General features: G+C 41.8%; 1 protein-coding gene across 2 annotated transcripts in view; it reads right to left on the reverse strand.

The window, feature by feature from the left end:
* Window positions 1-23,036, reverse strand: part of Trio (trio Rho guanine nucleotide exchange factor) — a 339,986-nt gene that overhangs the window by 70,385 nt on the left and 246,565 nt on the right. For both annotated transcript variants that reach the window (XM_058570740.1, XM_058570741.1), the window contains exons 33-34: window positions 22,455-22,554; window positions 11,020-11,263 (exon numbers count right to left, since the gene is read on the reverse strand). In XM_058570740.1, the coding sequence (XP_058426723.1) occupies window positions 11,020-11,263; window positions 22,455-22,554 (344 nt within the window). The remainder of the gene's footprint in view (window positions 1-11,019; window positions 11,264-22,454; window positions 22,555-23,036) is intronic.

The raw sequence follows: 23,036 nt of genomic DNA on the forward strand, positions 1-23,036 counted from the left end.
CACAGTAGCAAAAAGCTGACTAAACAGTCCTTTCCCTACTTTGGCCATTTAAGTTCAACTATCTGGACCCACAGCCAAATCTATCAAAATTCTGATTATTGGAAAGAGTAAGCTCTAGGAACACAAAATCTAGAGGAACACAGAAGCCAAGCCAAGCTGGCGCATACTTCTCAATGGGTATGTGTGGCTGCTGTTTTATCAAAAGCCCTCAGAGCCATGTCTATTAAACTCCATCAAGAACCAAGTACAAACCTTCTTGGATAGAAAGTACAATTGTTTCTCTCCACAAATTTACATCAAATTCTTTATTTCTTTTTGCAGTACTGGGGATTGAGCCTAGGGCCCTGTGCATTCTAGACAAGTTCTCTATCACTGAGCCACATCCCCAACCCTCACTTCAAATTCTTAATGAAAAACAGCACAATGAACTTGTGAACCAAGTACATCATCTCTCTATAACTTTTTCACAGCTCTGTAAATGCTAATTAGAGAGAATAAATGTAAAGGGGATCCTTTAGTTTTGTCTAACACATAGCACAGTCTGATATCTACCAATGTCAGCAATGAGCTGTTTACAGAGTTCAGCTTCCAGAGAGAGAGAACAGGCCCCTGGTCCTGCACCTGCACTGGCAGGCTCCATGGTCCCCATCCAGCTCCTCTGCCAATCCCACTGCTTTCCCTAAGTCACTCCAGGCCATTTGAAGCAAGTGTGTGAAGACACTTTCTCATTGTTTATGACTTTGTCGTATATATAATTTTGTGATGATCTAATATGGATAGTCAATACCTGTTCATGTTTTTTTCCTGTTTTAATAAATAGTTTAAAGTAAGTTGGAATGTGAAAATACCTCAAACATGAAGTATTCAACAGAATAATGGAGCCACTTGTGTGGCTCCATAATTACATGCTCCACAGAAAACGCTCCTTAATCACAGGTGTGGGGCTGATTGCTGAGTCTTGGATACACAGTGCTCAGGAGAGGGACAATGCTTTTGTTTTTAATTCCTAGTGAGATTCCATGTTTCTCAGATTTTCTTCCCACAGGGATTTACATTAGCAGCTGTTCAAACAGAATAAAATTGCTCTTCTCCAAGCTAATTTAAAAAACTGTATGTGGACCTTCCATTTTATATATATATTTTAAGAATACGTGGGCAGATATGTTTGAAATGACTGTGCTTTATTGTGCCTGGGGTGTGTGGCAGTTTGGCTTGAATCAAATGTCTAAATACAATTGAATCACAATATATTCAACTAAACTTTTAAATGTCATTATAGCCCTTTTAATACCCTACATTTTCTGAAGAATTATTAGGTCAATTAAAAGCCATAAGCAGTTTCACATCTCATTTGAAATCAGAAACTTAAGATTCACTTTTTGGGCTGACCATTTCATGATCTAGGAAAGACCACATTTGAAGTGAACAAATAAAAAGCCACGTCATCTGAAATGTGCAATATGTTTGGTGATATGCTGGAGGCCTTGGGTTGGGGAACTCCAGGTTTGGCCAGACTTTTAAAGAGGTAGAGAAACACCGTGGTCTCTGCAAAGCTGGTGCTTTTTTTGGGTGGTAGGGGAATGAGTGCTGGTGGCCCATGTGCTATCCTTGTTTAAACGGTTTTCCCAGGATATGGAAGCCTGGGAATCTGGGTGTGTGGCATGGATCTGCCTCACGTAAAAAAAAGGCTCCAAAAGGGGACATGAGCCTATTGTCCATGGCTCAGTCTGGATCTACTGTGTGTCACTTCAGACTCAATAAACCTAACTCTGAGAAGTCACTGATGCTGGACATCTCTATCCTGACGTCTGACTAGGGAAGAGCAGAGGATGAGGCCACAGGCCTGCAAGAAGGGGCGAGCCTTCTACTCCAAGGATAGGTGCTTTGCTGTCAACTGCACTGTGCTGATGAAGGGCTGATGCTGTCTGGAGAACTGATAAAGGGGTGTGGATGAGAGCAGGGCAGTCTTGGTAACTACTTGTATTCTGAGGGGAAAACAGCCTTTTGTGTATCTTCCATGCTGGGATGTAGCTGTGAGTGCAGGAGGTAAGGCCTGGGTGCAGCCTCTTGAGGTGGGACTTATCTGGTGACCTTCTAAGTTCTGTCTATCATCTGCAAACCAAAAGTCCTATCACCTGCTCTCAACTGTACAACATGGGGATGAAGGAGTATAGGAGCTAAGGGATGATCTGACATCATCCTACATCAGGGAGGGGTGGAGGGGGGTACACAAGCAAGCAGGCAGAGCTCTTACAGGGCCAGACTTTAGTCAGGGAGTTATGGGGAGGGGTCAGATGAGGAAAATGTCCCTGGAGTGGGACAACGGGGCTCAGATTTGGGCCTTAATAGCACATACCCTTAGTTTATATTCACACAGTGGTCACACTAAGTAGTTTGCCTATTAGAATGAGATGCAGGTCTGATAGCCTCCAGGAATAGGGCCTGAGGTCATTCATTCCTTTAAGAAATTATGAGTGAGTCTAAGGAGTAGTCCCTGGCATAAATAGTGTTGCTATTTCTTAACTTTATAAGTAATGGCCACAGTAAATACATCAACAAAGAGTATAATAGTTTAAAGTAAAAGCAAAAAGAACAAACACACAGAGAACTTGATAGAGTACAGACTGCTCTGCTTTGCGCCATCAATACCTCTGCTGAGACAGTGCTCCCTCCAATGACAGGGGCCTCCAATGACTCACTAGGCCTAGGTCCATTTCTTCGGTGTACTGAGGTTTCAGTGCTGTATTTAATGGGTTCTATAATCTTAGTGCTTCTCTGTAGTTCCTCCATCATATTATAAGTTTAGCACTACATATATATCTGCAGCCACCATACCTTTTAAAATCTATTCAAGTACTTTCAATGAGTTTTCCTTGTAGGTCCTCAATCGTCACTGGAGCTCCCACTTAACCAAGACAGTCCTTTTTAGGTTACCCTGATGCTAGTGTTTATGTTGAAATACTTGTTAACTAGGCAAAAATTTATTCTGTTCTCTCCTCACCTCAACAGACTCACTGGATAAATTACTTTTTCTCCTTCATATTTTGTTTTTTGGTGAGATGGCATAAGGACTCTAAGGAGGGGGCAGTGAGTGGAAAACAACCCTCTTCAGCTACCTGCTGCACAGGACAAGGGGAGAGACTGTGTGCATATGGGTCATGCATGTACATGAGTGTGTGCACACACATGTGAGATGCAAGGCCTGGTAAGACATGCTAGGAAACTGGAAAGTTATTGAAGAAATCTCAGTAAGAGTCCTATGATGGGGTTTAATGTTTTAGGTGTGCTGAGAGAGGGCAAGTGAGTGCGGGAGGTCAGGCGAACAGGATGGGCAAGAAATTCCTGGGAGAGTGCTTGTGGAGAGTCAAGAAGGCGGCCCAGAGCACAGAGAACAATGCACATTTCAGATAGTTTCAAATGAAAATCTCTTTTTTTTTTTTAAACGTGGATTAAAGAACATGCCTCATTTAATTGAAAAAAAATCATGTATCACTGCATTTACAAGTGTAATCTCTGTGTCTGCTCTCCAGTGACTGAAGCCAACATGGCCATGCCTGAGACCTGATTTAGATGTGTAGGAATTACATACAGCAAGGCAAAAACCCTGAAACTGTTTTGGGGATACATTTTACCACAGTAAAATATAGGGTGCTGAGTTATAGTTCCTGGATTTCAAGGTTCAAGTCACCAGAAGGCGAGGCTTTATTTCTCATGCTTGTATTCCTTGTTTTTCCTGTTTGCTGTAAATAAATCATTCTTTTACCTCCTTCAAAATGATATGCAGGTACTGAAGCTCATACTATCCAAAGGGGAAAAAAACTTTATGATTATAAATAGCTTTTAGAGAGGTGAAGGCTGATTTTTTAAGTAGGCATCTCCTTCCAGATATATCAAAGCACTGGCAAAAACAGCATCTGCTACCTCATTGTGGGTTGGCAATAGGTAAAAGTGGAAGTTTTGAATGTGAATTTTTATTCAAAAAAACTTTCTAAGAAATGTAAATGTAGAATGTCAGAGTTGGCAAGGGCCTTAACTCTATCCCAGCCCAGGGATGTCACCAAAGTCAGAGGTAGGATCAAAACTCAGGCCAAGAGCAAGGTGACAAGCTCAGAAAGATCCTTCGAAAGGCTTCAATCATAAATGCCATCCTTACCATAGAAAGGTCTTTTCTTAAAGCTGCATTTTCGCAAAGTGTCGGGGCTGGAGAGTGACCCAACATACCACACCGTGAAGCAGGCAAGACACAAGCAGGCAGTGTATGTACACAGGCATCCAGCAGTTTTTCAGATGCAAAAAGCCAGTGAGTACAGCATATGGACCTCCTAGGACTGATGCACATTTCATTAAAAAAACTGCAACAGGGTAAAAAAGATTCATGCTCTGCTTTACCACTCACCCTGCAAAATGTTGCTGTCACTACTTGGCCAGGTCAATGATAGCAACAATTCTATATTGCTTTCAGTTCTGACCCACCACCTCTAGGAGTGCCTCTGCCCTGCTCCTGCAATGTTTCCCTAGAGCTGGACACTCAGGGACTATTGTGCATGACAATTCTTGGCTGTGAAGCCAAAGAATCAACAACTCAGACTTGGGTGGTATAAAGCAAAGGGGTGCTCTGAATTGGCCTCATCAGAAATAGAAACATTTCTGATATTCCTGTTTACTTTTTGTGACCAAGAATAGAAAATGGATAAAAATTCCACAAGTTGAGACAATGGAAGGGAAAAATCAGTAGGAATAACTGAGATTAGATGTTGAGAGCCACAGCTGAAGGGGCCCCAGCAAACTTCCAGCTGCCAGCAAACTTCCAGCTGCCGGCTGATGATTGGCTCACAGCGGCCCCAGCAACTTCTAGCTGCCAACTGATTGGCTCCTCTGCGGTGATGCTCATTGGGCTGTTTCCCTGCCCTTTCAGACCACGGAGCTGCTCATTGGGGGACTTTTTTGGCTCTGCCCACGTGACCCAGCCAATAGGCCTCAAGAGCAGGAGGAGTGGGGGAGGTGGAGAGGCTTGTGGGAAGCCGGTGGTGGCAGTTGGGCTCTGAAGGTTTTCCTGAGGAGCTTTTTTGTTTGGCGTGTGTGGTTCTAAAAATAAAGTTCGTTTCTTTTGACAAGTGGCAATGCCATTAATAAAACAACTGGCTTATGACCAAGCGAATCGTTGGTGCAGAGATATCATTAGACCATGGAAACATGAAGATTTAAACACATATATTAAATTATGTAGAGACATTAATGAACAAGAGCAAGTAGTGGCAGCTGCAGTAAAACAGGCTTTAGATGCCAGAGACATTAATGAACAAGGGCAAATTGTGGCAGCTGCAGTAAAACAGGCTTTAGATGCCAGGCCAAGAACATGCTACAATTGTGAACAAACAGGACATTTTAAAAGGAATTGCCCCATAGGAGGAGGGTTTCACAAAACTAGGTATCAAAGGAGTAGAATACCGGGTATTTGCCCACGATGCCGTAGAGGGAGACATTGGGCTAATGAATGCCATTCTCAAACCACCATAGAGGGTACTCCATTATCAAAAAACGAACAAGGACCAGGTGTTTATCCACGATATCGTGGAGAAAGGCATTGGGCTCCGTTGCCAAAAAATGGACAGGGGGGCCCAATGCTCTGGGGCCCCAAACCACAAATATACGGAGCACTGGAGGAACCCAGCAACCCCATCAGGGTAGTGCCCAGGACACATTGTCCATCAGATCCCTCATCAGACAAACCAGAGGGAGCGCAGGGTTGGACATCTGCGCCTCCCCCAGAGCAGTACTAACTCCAGAAATGGGAGTTCAAATCATTCCCTCAGGGGTAAAAGGACCTCTTCCCAAAGGAACAGTAGGCTTATTATTGGGACGCAGCTCTTCTACTCTAAAAGGACTTATGATAAGTCCTGGGGTAATTGATCCCGATTATGAAGGTGAAATAAAAATTATAGCCAGTTCTCCAAAGGGTATATCAGTAATTTCACCAGGAGATAGAATAGCACAGTTACTAATAATACCCAGCCTACATGATAAATTTTCCAGTCGTGCTGTAGAAAGAGGTTCCAAGGGATTAGGCTCCACAGGTGTAGATTGGGCTATGCTTTCTTTAAATTTAGATTCTCGCCTCATGCTAAAACTAAATATTCAAGGACATGAATTTAATGGGCTACTGGATACAGGCGCAGACCTTAGCATCATCTCTCGTCAAGAATGGCCAAAACATTGGCCATTACAACAAGCCACTCAAACGCTTTGAGGCCTAGGAGTGGCGACTAATCCCCATAGAAGTGCAATGGTATTAGATTGGAAGGATCCTGAAAGATGTGAAGGAACTATACAGCCATATGTACTGGATCATCTTCCTGTAAATTTATGGGGACGAGATGTCATAGATCAATTAGGTTTGACATTAACAAATAACATCAACCAAAATTCACCCACTATTATGACTAGACAAGGTTTTAGGAAAGGAAAAAGATTAGAAAAACAAGAACAAGGTATAGCAGCACCAATACAAATAGATCAAGGAACAGACAGACATGGGTTGGATTTTCAGAAAGGGCCACTGAGACAATAAAAATTACTTGGAAATCAGAAAGACCAGTATGGGTTCCTCAGTGGCCCCTGACTAAAGAAAAGATACAAGCAGCCCATGACCTGGTCAAACAACAATTAGCAGAAGGACATATACAACCTTCTGTATCTCCCCATAATACTCCCATTTTTGTCATCAAAAAGAAATCTGGTAAATGGAGATTACTGCAAGATTTAAGAGCCATTAATAATGAAATGGTTATTATGGGACCTGCTCAATCGGGGATTCCTCAATTGTCTGCTTTGCCAAAAACCTGGTATGTTTTAGTTATAGATATTAAAGATTGTTTTTTTTTCAATTCCAATTCATCCTGAGGATAGTCCACGTTTTGCATTTACTATCCCTGCACTGAATCATGAAGGTCCTGATCAGAGATATGAATGGAAAGTACTCCCTCAAGGGATGGCTAACAGACCAACTATGTGTCAAATTTATGTTAACAAAGCAATCCAGCCACTTAGAAATCAAAATCCTGAACTACAAATATTTCACTATATGGATGATGTATTATTAGCACACAAAGATAAAAACACATTGCTAGAATGTTATGCCACACTTACAAACTTATTAAAAAATTATAATCTAGAGATAGCAATAGATAAAGTACAATTAAAATTTCCAATTAATTATTTAGGAGTTCTATTATCCTCAACCATGGTCCATCCACCAAAAATTCAAATACGAGTAGATCAACTCAAATCACTTAATGACTTTCAAAAGTTATTAGGAGACATAAATTGGATAAGGCCTTATCTAGGTATACCAACAGGAGAGTTGGGACCTTTATTTGATATCCTAAAAGGTCCATCAGATCCAAATTCACCTGCTGAACTTGAGACTAAGATACTGTGAGAGAGAAGGGCAGTCAGAGCGAGGCCAGAGGGACTATCAAACGCCATGACTGTTTACACAGAATGCTTGAAGAGCAACCTGCCAAAATAATCTTTCCATTTCCACCAAATGGAAAGGCTTTCTTAACGGAATAATATTCAGGATGGAGTCTACTTTCAGACACAAATACATTTTCCTAAAAAACAAACTGTGTAATTAAATTTTTTAATTTTAAGTAACCTGTGTTTTTATTCTCCACCCAAATCACCTTAAGGGATCTAGGTATGACAAAATAAAAAACACCCGGTCATCATGAATCCTGAACATTCTCACTGCCTAACAGACTTCCAGGTCTAGCCAGGCTTCAGAATCACCAGGGGAACCTGGGTACCACTCACTGTGTCTACTGGGCCTTTCTTAGGTGATATGAAAATTTATAATTATTGTAATCCTTTAAATAGCTTATTATTCACAAGCAAAGAGATATTTGACCTTAACAGGTATGGTTTTTGCAATTAAAATTTATGGAACTAAGTTGTTTGACAAGAAAGTTATGAAAAACTGACTAAGGCATGAAAGCTGAGAAAATTTTGGAACTAGAGATTGGGAATGTGTTCCTTCTTCCTTATCACAAAGTCAGAGCAGTAAGAATTAGAGACATTAATGAAACTATTTTTAGAGATTAAGAGTGATGATAAACAGATATGTAATGACCATATCTTCATGTCAGAAATATTAAGGTATACGAAATGCAAGACCATTTGCTGATCTAACACTGCCAAGGGTCTGACTCAGTCCCAAGAATAATGCAGACTGAGTTTTATGAAAGAAGGGGAAGTATTTTCCTTGCTCACTGTCATATCCTGCAAGCCCATAACAGTTCTTTCAATGAAAGGGGAATCCAAATGAGGTATCAGGTGAGCAGATGCATAAGGGCAGCAGGTGTCAACAGCTCAGCACACACCAATACACTGCCAATCACAGTGGCAGGTACAGAACAGGAAGAAGCAGAGGGGATGGGCTATGGTGGAGTGGAAACAAATCAAGGCCTCCTGCTTCCCAAGGTGGCAGAGGCCTCAGGTGAATCTCTTTGTCCTTTTTGATTTCATTCCTATATCTTTATTCCTTGTTGCCCTGACTCTTTGATGAAGGACTCTAGAATCCTAGACAGCGACACTGGCCAAGGATGTCTGATTCCTGGGCTTGAAACTGGAGAGGATTCTCTGCCACAGTGTTCGTCAAAAAGGCTGAAGGTTGATTTTCCCTCCCTTGACTTACTGTCTTGTCACTGCCCAAGTCCTAACACTGAAGAGAATAGATTATTCCATGTTTCCTTACATTATAGGGGGAAAATAAAGAAGCAAAAGGAAATGAATACCTGAGCCCTTAAATGCAGACTGTTGTTCATAACAGTCTTAAGTCCTGAAGAAACCCCTTCTTGGTAAGGATCAGGTTTGTGAGGGAAAGAAGTAATTTTTTAGGTGTTTGTTAGAACATCACCGAATGTCAGAGAAAAAAGCGACATGGCACTGCAACTTAAGAACAAGCAATAACCAACCTCCATCAGTTTTCAGGACAAAGTCAAGTATGGTAAACACTTAGTTCCTTCTCCTCAGCTAGCTTGCAATTGAGAACACCAGGAAGCAAGGAACACGCTACGGGAAAGGCACATATAAAAAGGAATCTTCAGAACAAGTCTATTTGTAACATGCTCAAGTTCACCAGGCTCCTCGGGGAGATAGATTAACTTAAGGAAAAAAGCTGTGCTTTTTTTTCCAACTCAAACTCATGGACTTAATATGTTATGCAAGTTTAGACACCCTGGCAGTAGGCTGAGAGACACAGTGTAGCACAGACCTCCATCTGAACTCAAGCGCCCTGTTGTGAAGCCCAACATGCACTACACATAGCAATTTTGCCAGAAAGGAAATCGGAACCACGACTTTTAGCCAAAATCTGAAAATTCTCTGCCTTTTTCTCCACATCCCAGGAGAAATAATAGGCTTATTCTTGTATTTTACTAAGGTGACAATAAGTTCATATTCAGCTGCAGGGAGTCCAGATCACAGCTGGCCTATCATTCATGAGGTGAGTTAGTGGGTAGTGGCATCTTATGCAGCTTCATTTAGCTCAAGGGAATGAGATTACACTCGTGGCAGCTGGAGAGTGGCCCAGACCTTGTCCTGATGGATGTGAGAAGGGCACAGAGGAAGTGAAGGGAGCCACTGGAATGTCCTAAAATTAACAGAAAACAAATATGCAAGAGTATAGTGATGCTCTCTCAGGAAGGGAAAACAAACCACAGATACCCTGAATCTGGGAGAAACGTCCATTCACCAGTACTGCAGAAAAATGATGAGGACATAGTGTGGTTCAAGTGTATGACATTATCTACTCTGTACTTTTGTAGATGTTACAGTTTCTTCAAAGGGCTGAAGTACTGGTTGCTTTCACTATAATAAAAACAGTCAATGAGCACCATCCAACAGAAATATACTACAACCTGAATATGTGAACCGAAATGTTCTAGTAGCCATGCTTTAAAAGAGTAGAAGTAGTAGATAATTTTACTAATAAATCTTATTTAACCCACTCTGAAATACATTATTTTCATGTGTAATGACTGTAAAATGACATTTTTTTTGCACAAAAATCCAGCATACTTTATACCTGCAGTGTACTTTATAGCTCAATCCAGCCACATTTCAAGGGCTTAGCAACCATATCTGTCTCACACCTGCCACAGTGGGCATTTGGAATAAAAATTCTTATACTATCAATCAGAACCTGTCATAGATCCATATAGATACACACAGAGGAGCAGTCCTGTTCCAATTACAGTACTCTAAGGGAATACTATAACATGCCAAATGCTGCTTTTGTTCATATGCCCTCGTACTCCAGATTAAAAGCATGTCCTCCAAAAGTTGCCTCTCCTGTCAGTAGTAAAGCTCTGCACGAGAGATATCTAGTGAGGTCTTGCCTCACAGGACCCAGCTCCATTCCCTCTCCATGAAGGCAGCTGGGGAATCTGGGATGTCCTGAGATAATGGACTGGTTAAGCTCTCAGGGCTGCATGTTTGATCTCCTAGAATTTAATGCAAAAAATAAATAAATTTTAAAAAATTAAAAAAATATCCATGTCGTGAAATCCTAATTAAGGAGAGGTTGAGTATGGTCTCACCTTTCTTACCTATTATTTCCATACCAAAATGTCCCAGTAGCCATGCTTTAAAAAGTAAACAAATTAAGTAATTTTAATTAGGTAGAAGCAGGTGACTTTAGCACACCTAAAGGAGAGCACTGCCTTCTTCTCTTCTTTCTTCATTTATGAATGACACTGGCCCCCAAAGAGCAGTACCACTTTCTCCTCTAAGCTGATGCCTAATCTTATTACAACACCTTGGGAAATGAGATTACTTCTAATTCCTGAGTTAACAGGTAAAATCCTCACTTCTATTCTCACTCCTGATGGTTCAGAATTACCCAGGCAGACTGATAACTATTGACGGCATGACTGACAAGGAGTACACATACGAGCAGGCAGCAAGAATGGCAGACAAAGGCTCCAGCGTCCTTTCCCTTGGCCTCCTGATTCCTACCTTTGTGATTGAAGATGCCCTCCATCTCCATGCTACTTCTGGAGTGGGCAATGCACAGAGAGCCACAGGGCACCAGGCCTTCCGCTGCGGGGGACCGGTCCGTGGTGCGCACCAGGCACCAGTCAGGCTTGTCATGTGGCCGCTCCAAAACCTCCACTGTTTGGCCGCGCCGGATGGTGAGCTCGTTACTGTTGCAGGCCGTGAAGTCGTGAATCACCACCGTCAGCTCACAGCCACCTGAGAGCTGGGGAGGGACAGAGGAAGAGGGACAGGTCAGCAGCACAAGCCACTGATCCTTCACGGGCAGGGCTGTGAACTCAGCTAGGATTTTCACCTTCCATTCTGCAACAGGTCAAAGGCATGGCCAGTTTCCAGGGGGGAGCTCTGTGGCTGCACTACCTTATGCTTTGCTTTGGAACCATGAGATAGCAATGTAAATTTCATGTTCTCACCTCTGGTCATAATTTTCGAAGGGGTTCACAGAAATGGATGTGATTTTTCATGAGCATCCAAATCTCCTTGTACCTGAGACATCTCCCTTCTCAAAAAGTACTATATACTAATTTAAAAACTTGTAGCAAGCACAAACTACTTAAGAGGTACATAGGGAATTACAGTGAAATATGATGATAAAATGGGATAAAGTTCTATTCCAGATTTTACTCTGCAGGTGAGGGAGCATCGCTTACTTTGGAGCATGCAGGCTCTTTAGGCATCAAGTAGATAGGAAAGAAGCCTCCACAAAGACGGGGAGGCTGAAAAGACAACGGGCCTGTGATTCTGGAATGTCTTGCTCAGGGTGCTCTGAGAGCTCCCTTCCCATTCCTCCATTTCCCCCCATTTTGTCCTCATATTTCAAAATAATCCCCTAAGTAGTCTTGAAGCAGTTTTTATTAGTTTGCTTTAAGTATTAAAATTAGCATACAGCACTTTTTGAAGAGGGAGACAATGTTTCAGTACAAAGAAGCTCTGAAAACACATCTGACCCTCCAAGAGTGGCTCTCCTTGGTCTGCCACTCCTGGTCCTCACCCTCAGAACCCGGAGCCATCTTCTGGCCTCTCCATGTCTGCTTGTGCTAGTCCTTCAACCTATAAGCTCCTTGGAGACAGGGCTCATACGTTCACTAATGTTTCTCCTATGCACAAATCTTGTGACTAGTTCCTTGTGCCCAGGTTCCATCTCTCCTGTGTCTCCACTGTCCCTGTGTGTCCCTGTCAGTCCAAGGATGCACCAGCCGGCAGCCCCATGCTTCTCATTCTGCTGGACAACTTGGCATGCTCTTTCCCTCCCACAGTGAAGCTAGGACAAAACTCATTATGCCCCCACTTCCATCTGTTTCTCTTCTGGTGTTGCCTCTTTAGTGATGGAATCAGCAGCAAGTCACTTAAGCTCAATGAATCTCATTTTCTATGTGCACCCCCCATGCTGCCAACAGATTCCAGCGTGGCTTTTGATTACCTACTTTCTCTGAATACCCACACCAATCACTGCATTTGGGTTTTTGCAGTGACCTCCTGAGTGGCCATCTGAACAATGCTGTCAATGACCTTTTCAAAATGTGGATCCTCATATTCAAAAACCTTAGACACAAACTCCTTGACACAGGATTCAAGTGCCCACAAGCAGGTCCTAAGCCACATGGCCAGGCTCATGTGCTCCACAACCAGAAGTGCCCATCTGTTACTTCTAAGATGGCTCCTGCATATACTTGGTCTACATTGCTCAGAGCCCCATGACCCTACTTTGTCTATCAAAGCCTCCCACCAAAGCACCCTCGGAAGTTTCTCCCATATATGCCACCCTTAGCAGTTGGTTCTGCAACAGCTTATACTTCAATTCTAAAATGAGCCATGTCTGTGTGTGCCCTCATCACCAGAAAGCAGCAATGGGTCACTCTCCCATGAACCTTCCATACCTGTCTATAAGGGCAGAGACAAAGCTAGTCTTGGTCACCACTGAGTACCCAGTACCAGTGATGGCAGGCACAAGGCTTGCACAGACCCACTATTGAATAGCTAGCAACTCCTAAAGTTTGCCTGTTACTCTGTATGTGTTTGCACACCATAACCAAATGCTTATTAAATTTTGCTCTGATGATGAAGGTAGTGCCTTTGGAAAACAGACATGATACTGCTTTTCCTCTGTAACTTCATGAGCCAACAGTGCCATGTTTCAACTTTAGAATGCCTAGACCTTTGGTCACCCAAAGGGCATTAGCAGACAGATCACAAGGGCTATGGCAAGGAATAGGACGTGTCTCTGAGGAGTGAGTGAAAGGAGCGGCTCAGCCTCATGCTGGGAATCATCCGTGTTACTACCATCCTGAGAGTCCTCTGGACAAAGTGTACACCGGAGAATAGGGAATTTGTGAATTCTTCAATGGCTCATGTTCCTGAACTGTTTCCTGGGCCACCTGTCCATGCTGAGGACCATTGGCTTCCCTGTCGTGCTCTGTGCTGTTGACTACCCTTCTGTTCTAACAGACTATTTCTTAAGAGAAGGTTTAGAGATTTACAATAAGAAAAATATATCCTTTAGACAACCACAAAGAGCAAAACAAAACAAAACTCTCCCATGATGAAGAACCATTATAGACAAAAATGAGTCATCTTTGCTAGGCCACACAGAAAATGTTCACAAATGTTTAATTTCCTCTTAAATTTTACAAATATCTCTGGGAAAACTACGCTAATTTTCACAAGTTTCTAATCAGTCAAAGATGCTAATGTTAAAAAGTCAAGGGTAGAGGCCCAGTCTGGAAAAAAATTTTCTTAGAGCCTCATATTCTAGAAATAGTTAATCCTTATAAAAAGGAGCAGTGATGCTTCCCATCCCAGAGGGAATGAGTACCTAGTACCAGTGATGTACCCAGTACCAGTGATGAACCAGCCTCCACACAGTCCACCTTGCCACAGCCCCAGGACCTTCCTTCCTAGGACATGGTGGCCCTGCCAGGGCTCCCCTATGACCATTGGCCGACTGCTCCTTTACTGAACTGGTGCTGGCAGAAGCCCTCCTGGCTTCCCTGACATTCCTCCAGCAGCCCCACTGCTGCCCCTGGGAAGGACACTACCTCATCCAGCCCTTTGCCTGTTCCTTCTCCAGAGTCTTATTAACTTTTCAGACCACTCAGAGCTGAGGATGGGTTTTGTGGGGGAAGGGTGGGAAAGGGAGAGGGGGGGCTGCCCAGGAAGGAGAATCAAGTCAGACTTTATTTCTGACACGAATTTTTTTTAGTCCCTTACAGAGTTACCAAAATGATTAGAAACATCTGTGTACTTGACACAATATAAGAAATAAAAATTGAGCCTGTTCTGACAATGAATCACACAATAAGTTAAAAAATTTTTAAAGGCTTTCCAGAATTTGTTAAGAAAATCCAGTACCAGAATATTTCAGAGTACCAAAATTATCACTTAAAAATATCTTCATCTCTCTCAGTCAACTGGCTTTATCAGTAATAACAGATAAGAATGATTTAATTAAGGGAAGTTTTAAATGGATGTTTTCCCCAGGAAAGAGCTGTTCTATATATTCTTTTCTTAATGTTCACATTTAAATATTTTAAACCTCTTGCTACAAAAAGCATCTCTTTAAGAACAGGTTTGTTAATTAAAAATTAAGAACTTCTTCTTTTTTGCTTACATATGTTTTTGGTACTGGAAATTGAACCAGGGGTGCTTAACCACTAAGACACATCCCTGGCCCTTTTTAGTTTTTATTTGGAGACAGGGTCTCACTAAGTTGCTTAGGGCCTTGATAAGTTGCTGAGGTTGGCCTCAAACTTGTGATCCTCATGCCTCAGACCTCAGATACTGGGATTATGGGCATATACTACCACGCCTGGCAACAGTACTGATTTTCAAGAGTCACATTCGTAAGTAGAAGAAGTTTAGAAAATATATTGTACATCACTAAGTATGTCATCCTTGCTCCCAGGGACATTTCTACCCCCAGTGACTGAATTTCATTACAATGCTGACCAATACCAATACCATTTCATTGAACTATTTGAAATTTCACTTTTCTTTTTCAAACATATGAAAGCTTTCATAGTATCTTTTTCCCTTTTGTATTGTTATAGACTTTGATCATGGGCTCCTGACTATAAGCATTTGGTTCAGAAATGCATTTATTCCATAGCTCACATTAACACTTGTGAAGCTCACATCAGAAGATGAACTTTAAAAAACATTTAAGATTTTCACCTTTAAAATATTAATGTGGTTACCAATGAGCATGACAATAATGATCCTGAAATTTAACCATAGGCCACAGACACCACCAATGATGTGCCTCTTCCAAAGACCACACCACTGCCCTCTGAGAGGGGTGATAGGGGAGTGCCATCAACCCAAATACATGTGTAACTTGCAAAATCAAACCAGGGCTCCTTTGCCTGAATTCTCTCCAGAACGACTACAAATGCCGTTTATGTGTTTATGTGTTTCATATGAAAGAATGAAATATTCATCTCTGATTGCAGGCTTACAAACCCTCAATAATCACTACACAAAGAGTTATATTTTCTATGCTGTCCCAAGAAAGCATGTCATAGGTGGCCTTGCCTGAGTCTGTTAATAATGTGTGCCAACATAGCGCATGGCTGGGGATTTCCCCCATGGTCATGGCCTTCTCCACACCTCATAGCACCCCCACATAAGGAGGCAGTTTTAGGTTACAAGAACATAGATTTCTCAATAGACAACAGCAAACACCTGGTTTGAATCACTGAGCCAAGATGAGTTCTCCTTCCCAAGGAGGAGGCTCTTTAAGAATGGGATGGTGGGCAACACAGCCCTCCTGCAAATGATTGTGTTTCAAGAACCAAAGTCCTAATGTGGTAAAGATAGACTGCAGGAGGACACCTGGCCAGTTTTCTGAAAGCAATTCAAAAGGAAAGGGGGAATGTGGTCTAATGAAAACCATTCTCCCCAAAAGAACAAAGTGTATCAACTTTTGAGAACAGTCAGACCCTAAAGCCCAGCTATGTTTAGTCATTCAGAAAAGAAACCTCACAAAAGAGTCTTGCAGTTTTGTAAAGGTTTCACACACACAAAAAGCAATTGTTTGGTTAAAGGGGATTAAAGAGTAGAGCTCCATTACTGGCAATGGTTAAAGAATAGGCAACCCCAGGCAACCTGAACAATCCCCCTGATAAATGCTATCTTGCCCCAGGATCCCATCCGCTTCCATTCTGACAGCAGGGCTCCTGTGCTCACACCAACGCCCAGGCTAGTTTACAGAAGGCCAAATCCAAGGAGACTCGTTCAGTCAATTCTGCTGTTTAAGAGTCTGAAAGATGACTACTGTGATAACCTTTATACACCGGCAATACACGAAGAAATCTGCAAGAACTTAGAAATGGTGAAGATGACAAATTTTATACTATGGCTCTTTTTACCACAATGAAAAACCAAAAAAAAAAAAAAGAAAAAAGAAAAAAGAAATCTATATAATCTAGATATAAAATCTTTTTTGAAACCCACAGTTTAATATACTCAACATTTTATCCATAAAAGAATTAGTGAGTGCAGTATTTAGGGATGTCACTCCCTCTGCTCTTCACTAACAGGACCACCACCGCTTTTCATTCTTTTTTTTTTCCAGTACAGGAATGGTATATGCCAGGAAAGTGCACAACCACTGAGATACACCTCCAGCCTCCACACTGATTTTCTTATGTGAAAGAAGTCTTGGAAGGGTTCCTTGAGTGGGTTACAAACATGAGTTAGAATGAAATATTAGATGTAAAAAGGCTGAATTTAAAAGAAGCAGCCAAAAAGGCCAACTTTACCATCCAAAGGCAATCAGAGCAAGGGAGAACCACAGGCCACAGGTTGAGGGGCTTGCCCAGGCAGAGGATGACCAATGTGGCATCCACCTCACGGGTATAATAACACCAAGAGCGGCTGACACCTCCCACAGAGGATTTGGGAACATTCTAATTAAAAGTTCTGCTGCCTATGAAGCAGAAAAAGAGGAGCTGGGAAGAAGTGGGCAACTGGAAACCAACAGCACCTCTAGGCTCTAGAAAATAGGAAACTTCTCTTTGGACAATTTACCCAAAGAAATCTGTTTGTTGTATTTCCTTTTATCTTTAAGGAGGGACCACCAATTTGAAGAACTGACATTAACCAGCTAATATCACCGAGCTAACTGTGGCCCTCACCAGGAGGGAAGAGCCTCAAGTCTGAATCAAGAGTTTATCATCAACTTTAATAGGATGTTTGATCATGTCATATAAAAACACTTTTACATTTTACATTTAAAAACATTTTTAGTATTTCTAATCAAACTTTACTTAACAGAAAAAGCCCTTTCTCAGAACTGAGGCTTCCTACTTAAGCCGGGGGGGATTTGTTTGTCTGATTGGGTAAAGTAATCAAAGACTACATTAATTTTGTGGTTTTACCCTAGTATTTAAAGTCATCTAAGAAATACTAAGAAAAGCCACAGTCATTTAGAAAAATAGAGAACAAAGATTAGTAAAAGAAGGAAACAAACACTACATGGACCCTATCACTGTACCTACCATAAGTAAGGCTTACATGGTGATCATCACTAAGTATTTAAATGCATGAGCCTACTCTGTGAACTTTCTGAGATTACTGCACATGCGTGGGCCACAATGCTAGGCAAATGTGTTAAGAAAGAGTCTCCTCTGCAGTATCTGTGCCCATCCAGTACATAGTTGGTGTGCTACTAATAAACAACCAAAGAGCACAGCCCAGGCACAAGAGCTCAGCGACTTCTAGCTCCTAATGAGCACAAGTAGCTTCTAAAACTACTGTGATCATGAGTGTCCACATAGAGGAAAGTGAGGCCAATGCAGACGGTAATCTGCAACAGCAGCAGCAAAGTCAATGACCCAACAGTGATGGATCACGAAGACATTTTTATCATAAAGACACAAGATAGCATGTTTGAGGCCCTGCAGGGATATTAGCTAGGTACTGTTCTAAATGCCCACTGGAAATGTCCACATTCCCAATGCTCACAACCATGAGGGCAGTAGTATTATTTTCCCCATTTATAGATGGGGAAACTGAAGCACAGAGAAATTGGGTGGCGAGGAAGCCACCAAGGCTAAAGGCCTGCTGGTGAGTGTTTCTTTGTTCTTAACCATATGCTCTTGGCATGTCACATTCTCTGTGTTACTGCTGTGTATGGTCTGAGCAGAGAATGAGCATATGAGATCTAGAGTGCTGTGTTGGAGAAGATGAAAACCACACCCTGTTTTGTAGAAAGGCTACTGAATTTAACAACTCAATTTCATCCTTAAGACAGGGGCAAACTTATATGAGGTCCCGGAAACTCAAAGCTTTGGATAGACCAAGAGATCACGCACCTTCTCTCTGAGTAAGAGAGCAGGGCCAGGCCCAGAGCACATTCTCTCCCACCAGAGGGCATTCTGTGCCTTTCTGAGCCAGGAAGGGTGGACGGAGGCAGGATGTAAGAACACAGGATATGCTCAGCAGGCCGGATGCAAGCATTTTTTGACAGATCTATTTCCTTTCTCAGGACGTGAGTTAAGCCATATTTAAAATGTTCACACTGCCCCGACTGTGATTTATATAAGGTTAACTAAATTTCTGAGGTATAGAATGTCACTTGGTAGAAAAGGTTGACTATATGTCCCCAACACAGTACTACAGCTTCATTAAGAATAACTGCAACCACTTTCTTTTTCAAATATGTGGATTCATATAATCACGTTATAAGCTTAGGTGGAATTCATGCAAATATTAGTCTCAAATTAATTTTTCCTTATTAGAAGTAAGAACTGTATTACCTTATATCCCAAAGACAGCTCATGAGTGGCCTGCTGCTTGGGCTGGCTTTTCCATGGGGCTTCATCTTGCTTTGGTGATTTTGTTTGGTTCCCATGTTTTCTGATTTCCTCATAATATAAATTTTATTTAACTAATACAAATTACAGACTAATAAAAAACGGGGGAGAGGGTTTAAAAACTGCTTTTTAAATATAACTACAAAAATATTGAGTTCTGAATTCAGCTCTAGCATGAAATAATAAGATCTAGGAAATGACAGCTGATTGAATCCACATTCTGTTTCTGGCTCTGCAAGCCTCATCTGGGCCTGGCTCCTCAATGCCCCAGGGTTGGCTCAGAACTTTCCTCCCTACCTCAGGGACATGCGCTCAGCATGGGTGAGATAAAAATCTGGAAAGCATTTGATTTTTTGGAACCTGAATTACATTTTCATAAGATCACTTTATCAGTCTAAGTTCCATGAATGTCAGCAAGAATCGGTACTAAACTTACTTCTGGAACAAAGAGATTGTATATTTTAAAAACTGATATTCTCAAAAGAGGACACATGCTTATAGAGCATGTGGCTTGTGTCCTGACCAGCCCTGGAAGCTTTGCTGACACTGCTCCCTGGAAAGGGTGTGTCTCTGGGTCCTAAACCTTTTGTGCCTCAACTGAGAATTACTAACAGCCCTGACAGATAACGGATTCCTTCAGAATTCTCCAAGAAGCTGAGCCAAAAACATCCCCCACCCAGTTTCTGAAATGAAACCAAATTTCATGATAAGGACTAACTCATAACAGACATAATAAATTAGGCAAAACAGGCAAAAGAATGTCATTAAGTAACTTCCTTTGCCAGACCGATCTGCCCGAGTAATCAGGGGCTGCTTAAATTGAAAAGTGAAGGGTGGAGAGAACCTTGAGACACAGGAACAGTTTCTGCCACTGGAGATAAGAGGGCTGCTGGTTAAGAAAATGAGTATTTTACAAGTGACTCAAGACAGAATGTAGTTCCCTGATTTTCAAGGCAATATCCCCTTGAATCATCAACCGACCCTAAAATGTTCCAGCAGAGAAACATGAAAAGAGCAATGACTAAAAGAAAGCCTTTTTTGAGGAGAGCACCTGTGAAGGCAGGTACACGGGGGAGGGAGCAAACACACTCCTTCCTTTTCATAAAGTCCCCAACTCCAAGTCTCAAAGGTGCTTATGCTAATTCAAACACAGGGCCCAGGAACTGAACACAGCCTCCCAGTTCTATTGCTGTGGGAAGATATTTCATCCCTTTATCATACTTCAGGGCCTGGGAAGGACCTGTGGTCTCATTGAGGAGCATGAAGGAAGTGTAAGCCATGTTTATGGAAAGAACATAGAATATAGTCACTTGGAGAACTGGGGAATGTGAGGGCGAGTGCTGCTGAGCAAGCATGGATCCCTGGGAAGAAGCTCGGCAGGGTGGCCCTTCAGAGATTTCAGAGCTCAGGAATGAACTTCAGAGAAAACACATTCAAGGAAGCAAATGCATACTGTGGAACTATCTTCACAGATAAAATATTTAAATGTGGTTCTTTTAAACTTTAATATCCCAGGTGGACTCCCAGGGTAAAATGGTTCATTTCTACAAACCCTTTCTGTTAGTGATTTAGTCTTCCTCTTCCAAGTTCACACAAGCCCCACCATGCTATAGCAGACTTGAAGTAGTATTAGCTTTACCATTCCTAATTCCAGAAGAGTGCCTGTTTCTATGGAAGCTTCCTTCGAATCCCAAGCTGCCACATACCTCAGGTGACTAGGGCGGCCCTGGAGTGGAAGGGAGGTGGGTACTAGCAAGTGAGTCCTCCACCTGGAAGGAGCAAGGTGTGGCTCTGGACCACTGATAAGCTGGAGACTCAAGAGTACCTTTGGGATGGAGGGGGCATTTCTTGACTCCCACAGCCACTCATCCACGAACTACCCAAAGAAACATCACCTTATTTCCTGGGTCAAATTCCAGAAGTCTTACCTAACTTTCTAAGTACAATTTTTTACATGAATCTCTTTGGCAATTTCATTGTTATGATTGCTTGATTATAAGCTTTTAAACTCTATTCTGGGGTAAATCCTAAAATAGATCCATGAGAGTATAATTTGTAAGAATGTGAACTTGGGGATGGATGGTGATTCTGAAAAACAATCTGTGAAATACCCTGAGTCGAAGTGGCCATTCCCCTTACATTCAGTAACTACTATCTGACTTTCTTCCAGGTGGTGGTCTCATGCAAACTGACTAGGTAACTCAGTCACTTGATTATTTAAAAACAGGACAAAACAAAACTCACAAAACACCAAAGTAATCAGTATTACTCTAACAAAATATTTCCAAGTTCTAACTATATTTTTCTAAACTAAATGGTCATGGGATGAGACCTTCGCAAGAAATACTATTGGGCACCAAATGCCTAAACATGTCATTTATCTGATTTCTTATTATTACTATTGGGAAGAAATGATTATCTGCTGAATGTAACTAATAGGTTCTGATCAAAATAAAATGAGATATTCTTTTTATTCTCCAGTACTGTCCTGGAAACTACAATGTCCAAGACCGTGAATTCTGCAAAATTGAGAGAAATGACCAAGATCTGGGACTTGGAGACATGCCACCTGAAGTAATCCCCCAAATGCTGGACTGGTCTCTCCAGTTGTCATTTCCCAAGGCTTTGAGGCCAAGACAGTGCCCCTTGCTATAAATGAGTAGGCTTGGGAACCCTGGAGAAGGGCAGACACCTATAGCTCATTGATCATGACTTTGTCTTAAATAACAAAGAATACTTGTACTGGAGAATGAGAAACTCAGGAATTCTGAACTGATGATTTAAATAAACCCATATTTACTGTCAAATTAAAAAATAACAATTTGGTCTAGCATTCTAGAAATATAACAGAAGACTTCATCAAGATAAATGTCCCCACCAGCTCTGACACAGGTCTCCTCTGATATTTTGTCTGTCTCATAAACCTAGGATTCCAAATTGTACTGTCAATTTATTTTGCAGGTTTTTTGGATTCTGTCAAGACAAAATCATGGGATGCTCTGGACTACTTCTGAAGAAGGCATATCTACATATATGTTTTTTGATAAAAATCATATTTGTCCTTCCAGTGATTATTACTGCTGTAAACTCTAGGGCATATTTTCTGTGTTCTGTGCACCCCAAGCTCTGAGGGGGCACCTCAGGGGCACCACAGAAGATGCCACCACCTCTGCTTCAGCAAGAGCAGCTCCACTTTTAAATACTGATGTTTTGGGTTAGATTTTATTTCAATAGGTTCTTTTGCTTAAAATAAAAAAAGCTTGAACACACGTCTAGCATTCTAGAAATATAAGACTGTGTTTGCACACAGCCTTTTATTTACTTCGAATATCTTGACACAAATATGATTAACTAAGCAAGTCTGGATGGGAAGAGCTGAGCAATTCTGAATCCTCAGGACTAAGCCTTTTCACCATAAGCCCTCAGTCTCTGTCCCTTGCTGTGGTTACCTGGTACCACTCTTGGTACACTGCAAGTGTTTGAAAATGTTGATGACAAACTGTCATATACAGACAGGCAGCAGCAGCTTTGACAGACACTATCTACTCTGGCCTCCCTATAGAAATGCTGGAGTCAGCTCACCTTATCACTATCCAATGTGTTCTGAGACGTCCGAGAGGCGATGGAAATTGTATCAGGCTGGCTGCTGCCATCCCCTTGGCTGTCCAGGTCCTCTCCATCCCTGGTGGTACAAAGAAACTTTCAGTTCCTGACTGGACTGGTGAAGATCATCTGACAGTCACTGGAGAAATAACAGATTTGCTGAAAGAAGTGCCTGTAAGTTCAAGTATATATGAGAATGATCTGGGACCAGTGTTATATTAATAATGATAACTCACTGTCTTGGGCACAAGCCTTTTGCTACTGCTGTGCTATGTGTCTAACATGTATCATTCCATTGAATGCTCAACATACTAAAACAAAAAAGTCTGTTAGGATTATATCCATTTCAGGACTGAGAAAGCAAAAATGTTCAGATGTCTGTAACTTGTCAGAGGTCACATCATGATTTATATGTGTGTACTCAGCAGGGCTCTGGGTGGGAAAGGGAGTTGGAGTGTTTGCACACAGCCTTTTATTTACTTTAGAGTAATGCAGCAGTTTCAGCACTAAGAATGTTATATGAGAATGGTATTTTAAAACACATACCTTAAAATGTTTGAA

Source organism: Marmota monax, unplaced genomic scaffold, assembly GCF_021218885.2.
Source record: "Marmota monax isolate L192 unplaced genomic scaffold, Marmota_monax_Labrador192_F-V1.1 WCK01_AAM20220418_F8-fsc00120, whole genome shotgun sequence".
Lineage (NCBI taxonomy): Eukaryota > Metazoa > Chordata > Mammalia > Rodentia > Sciuridae > Marmota > Marmota monax.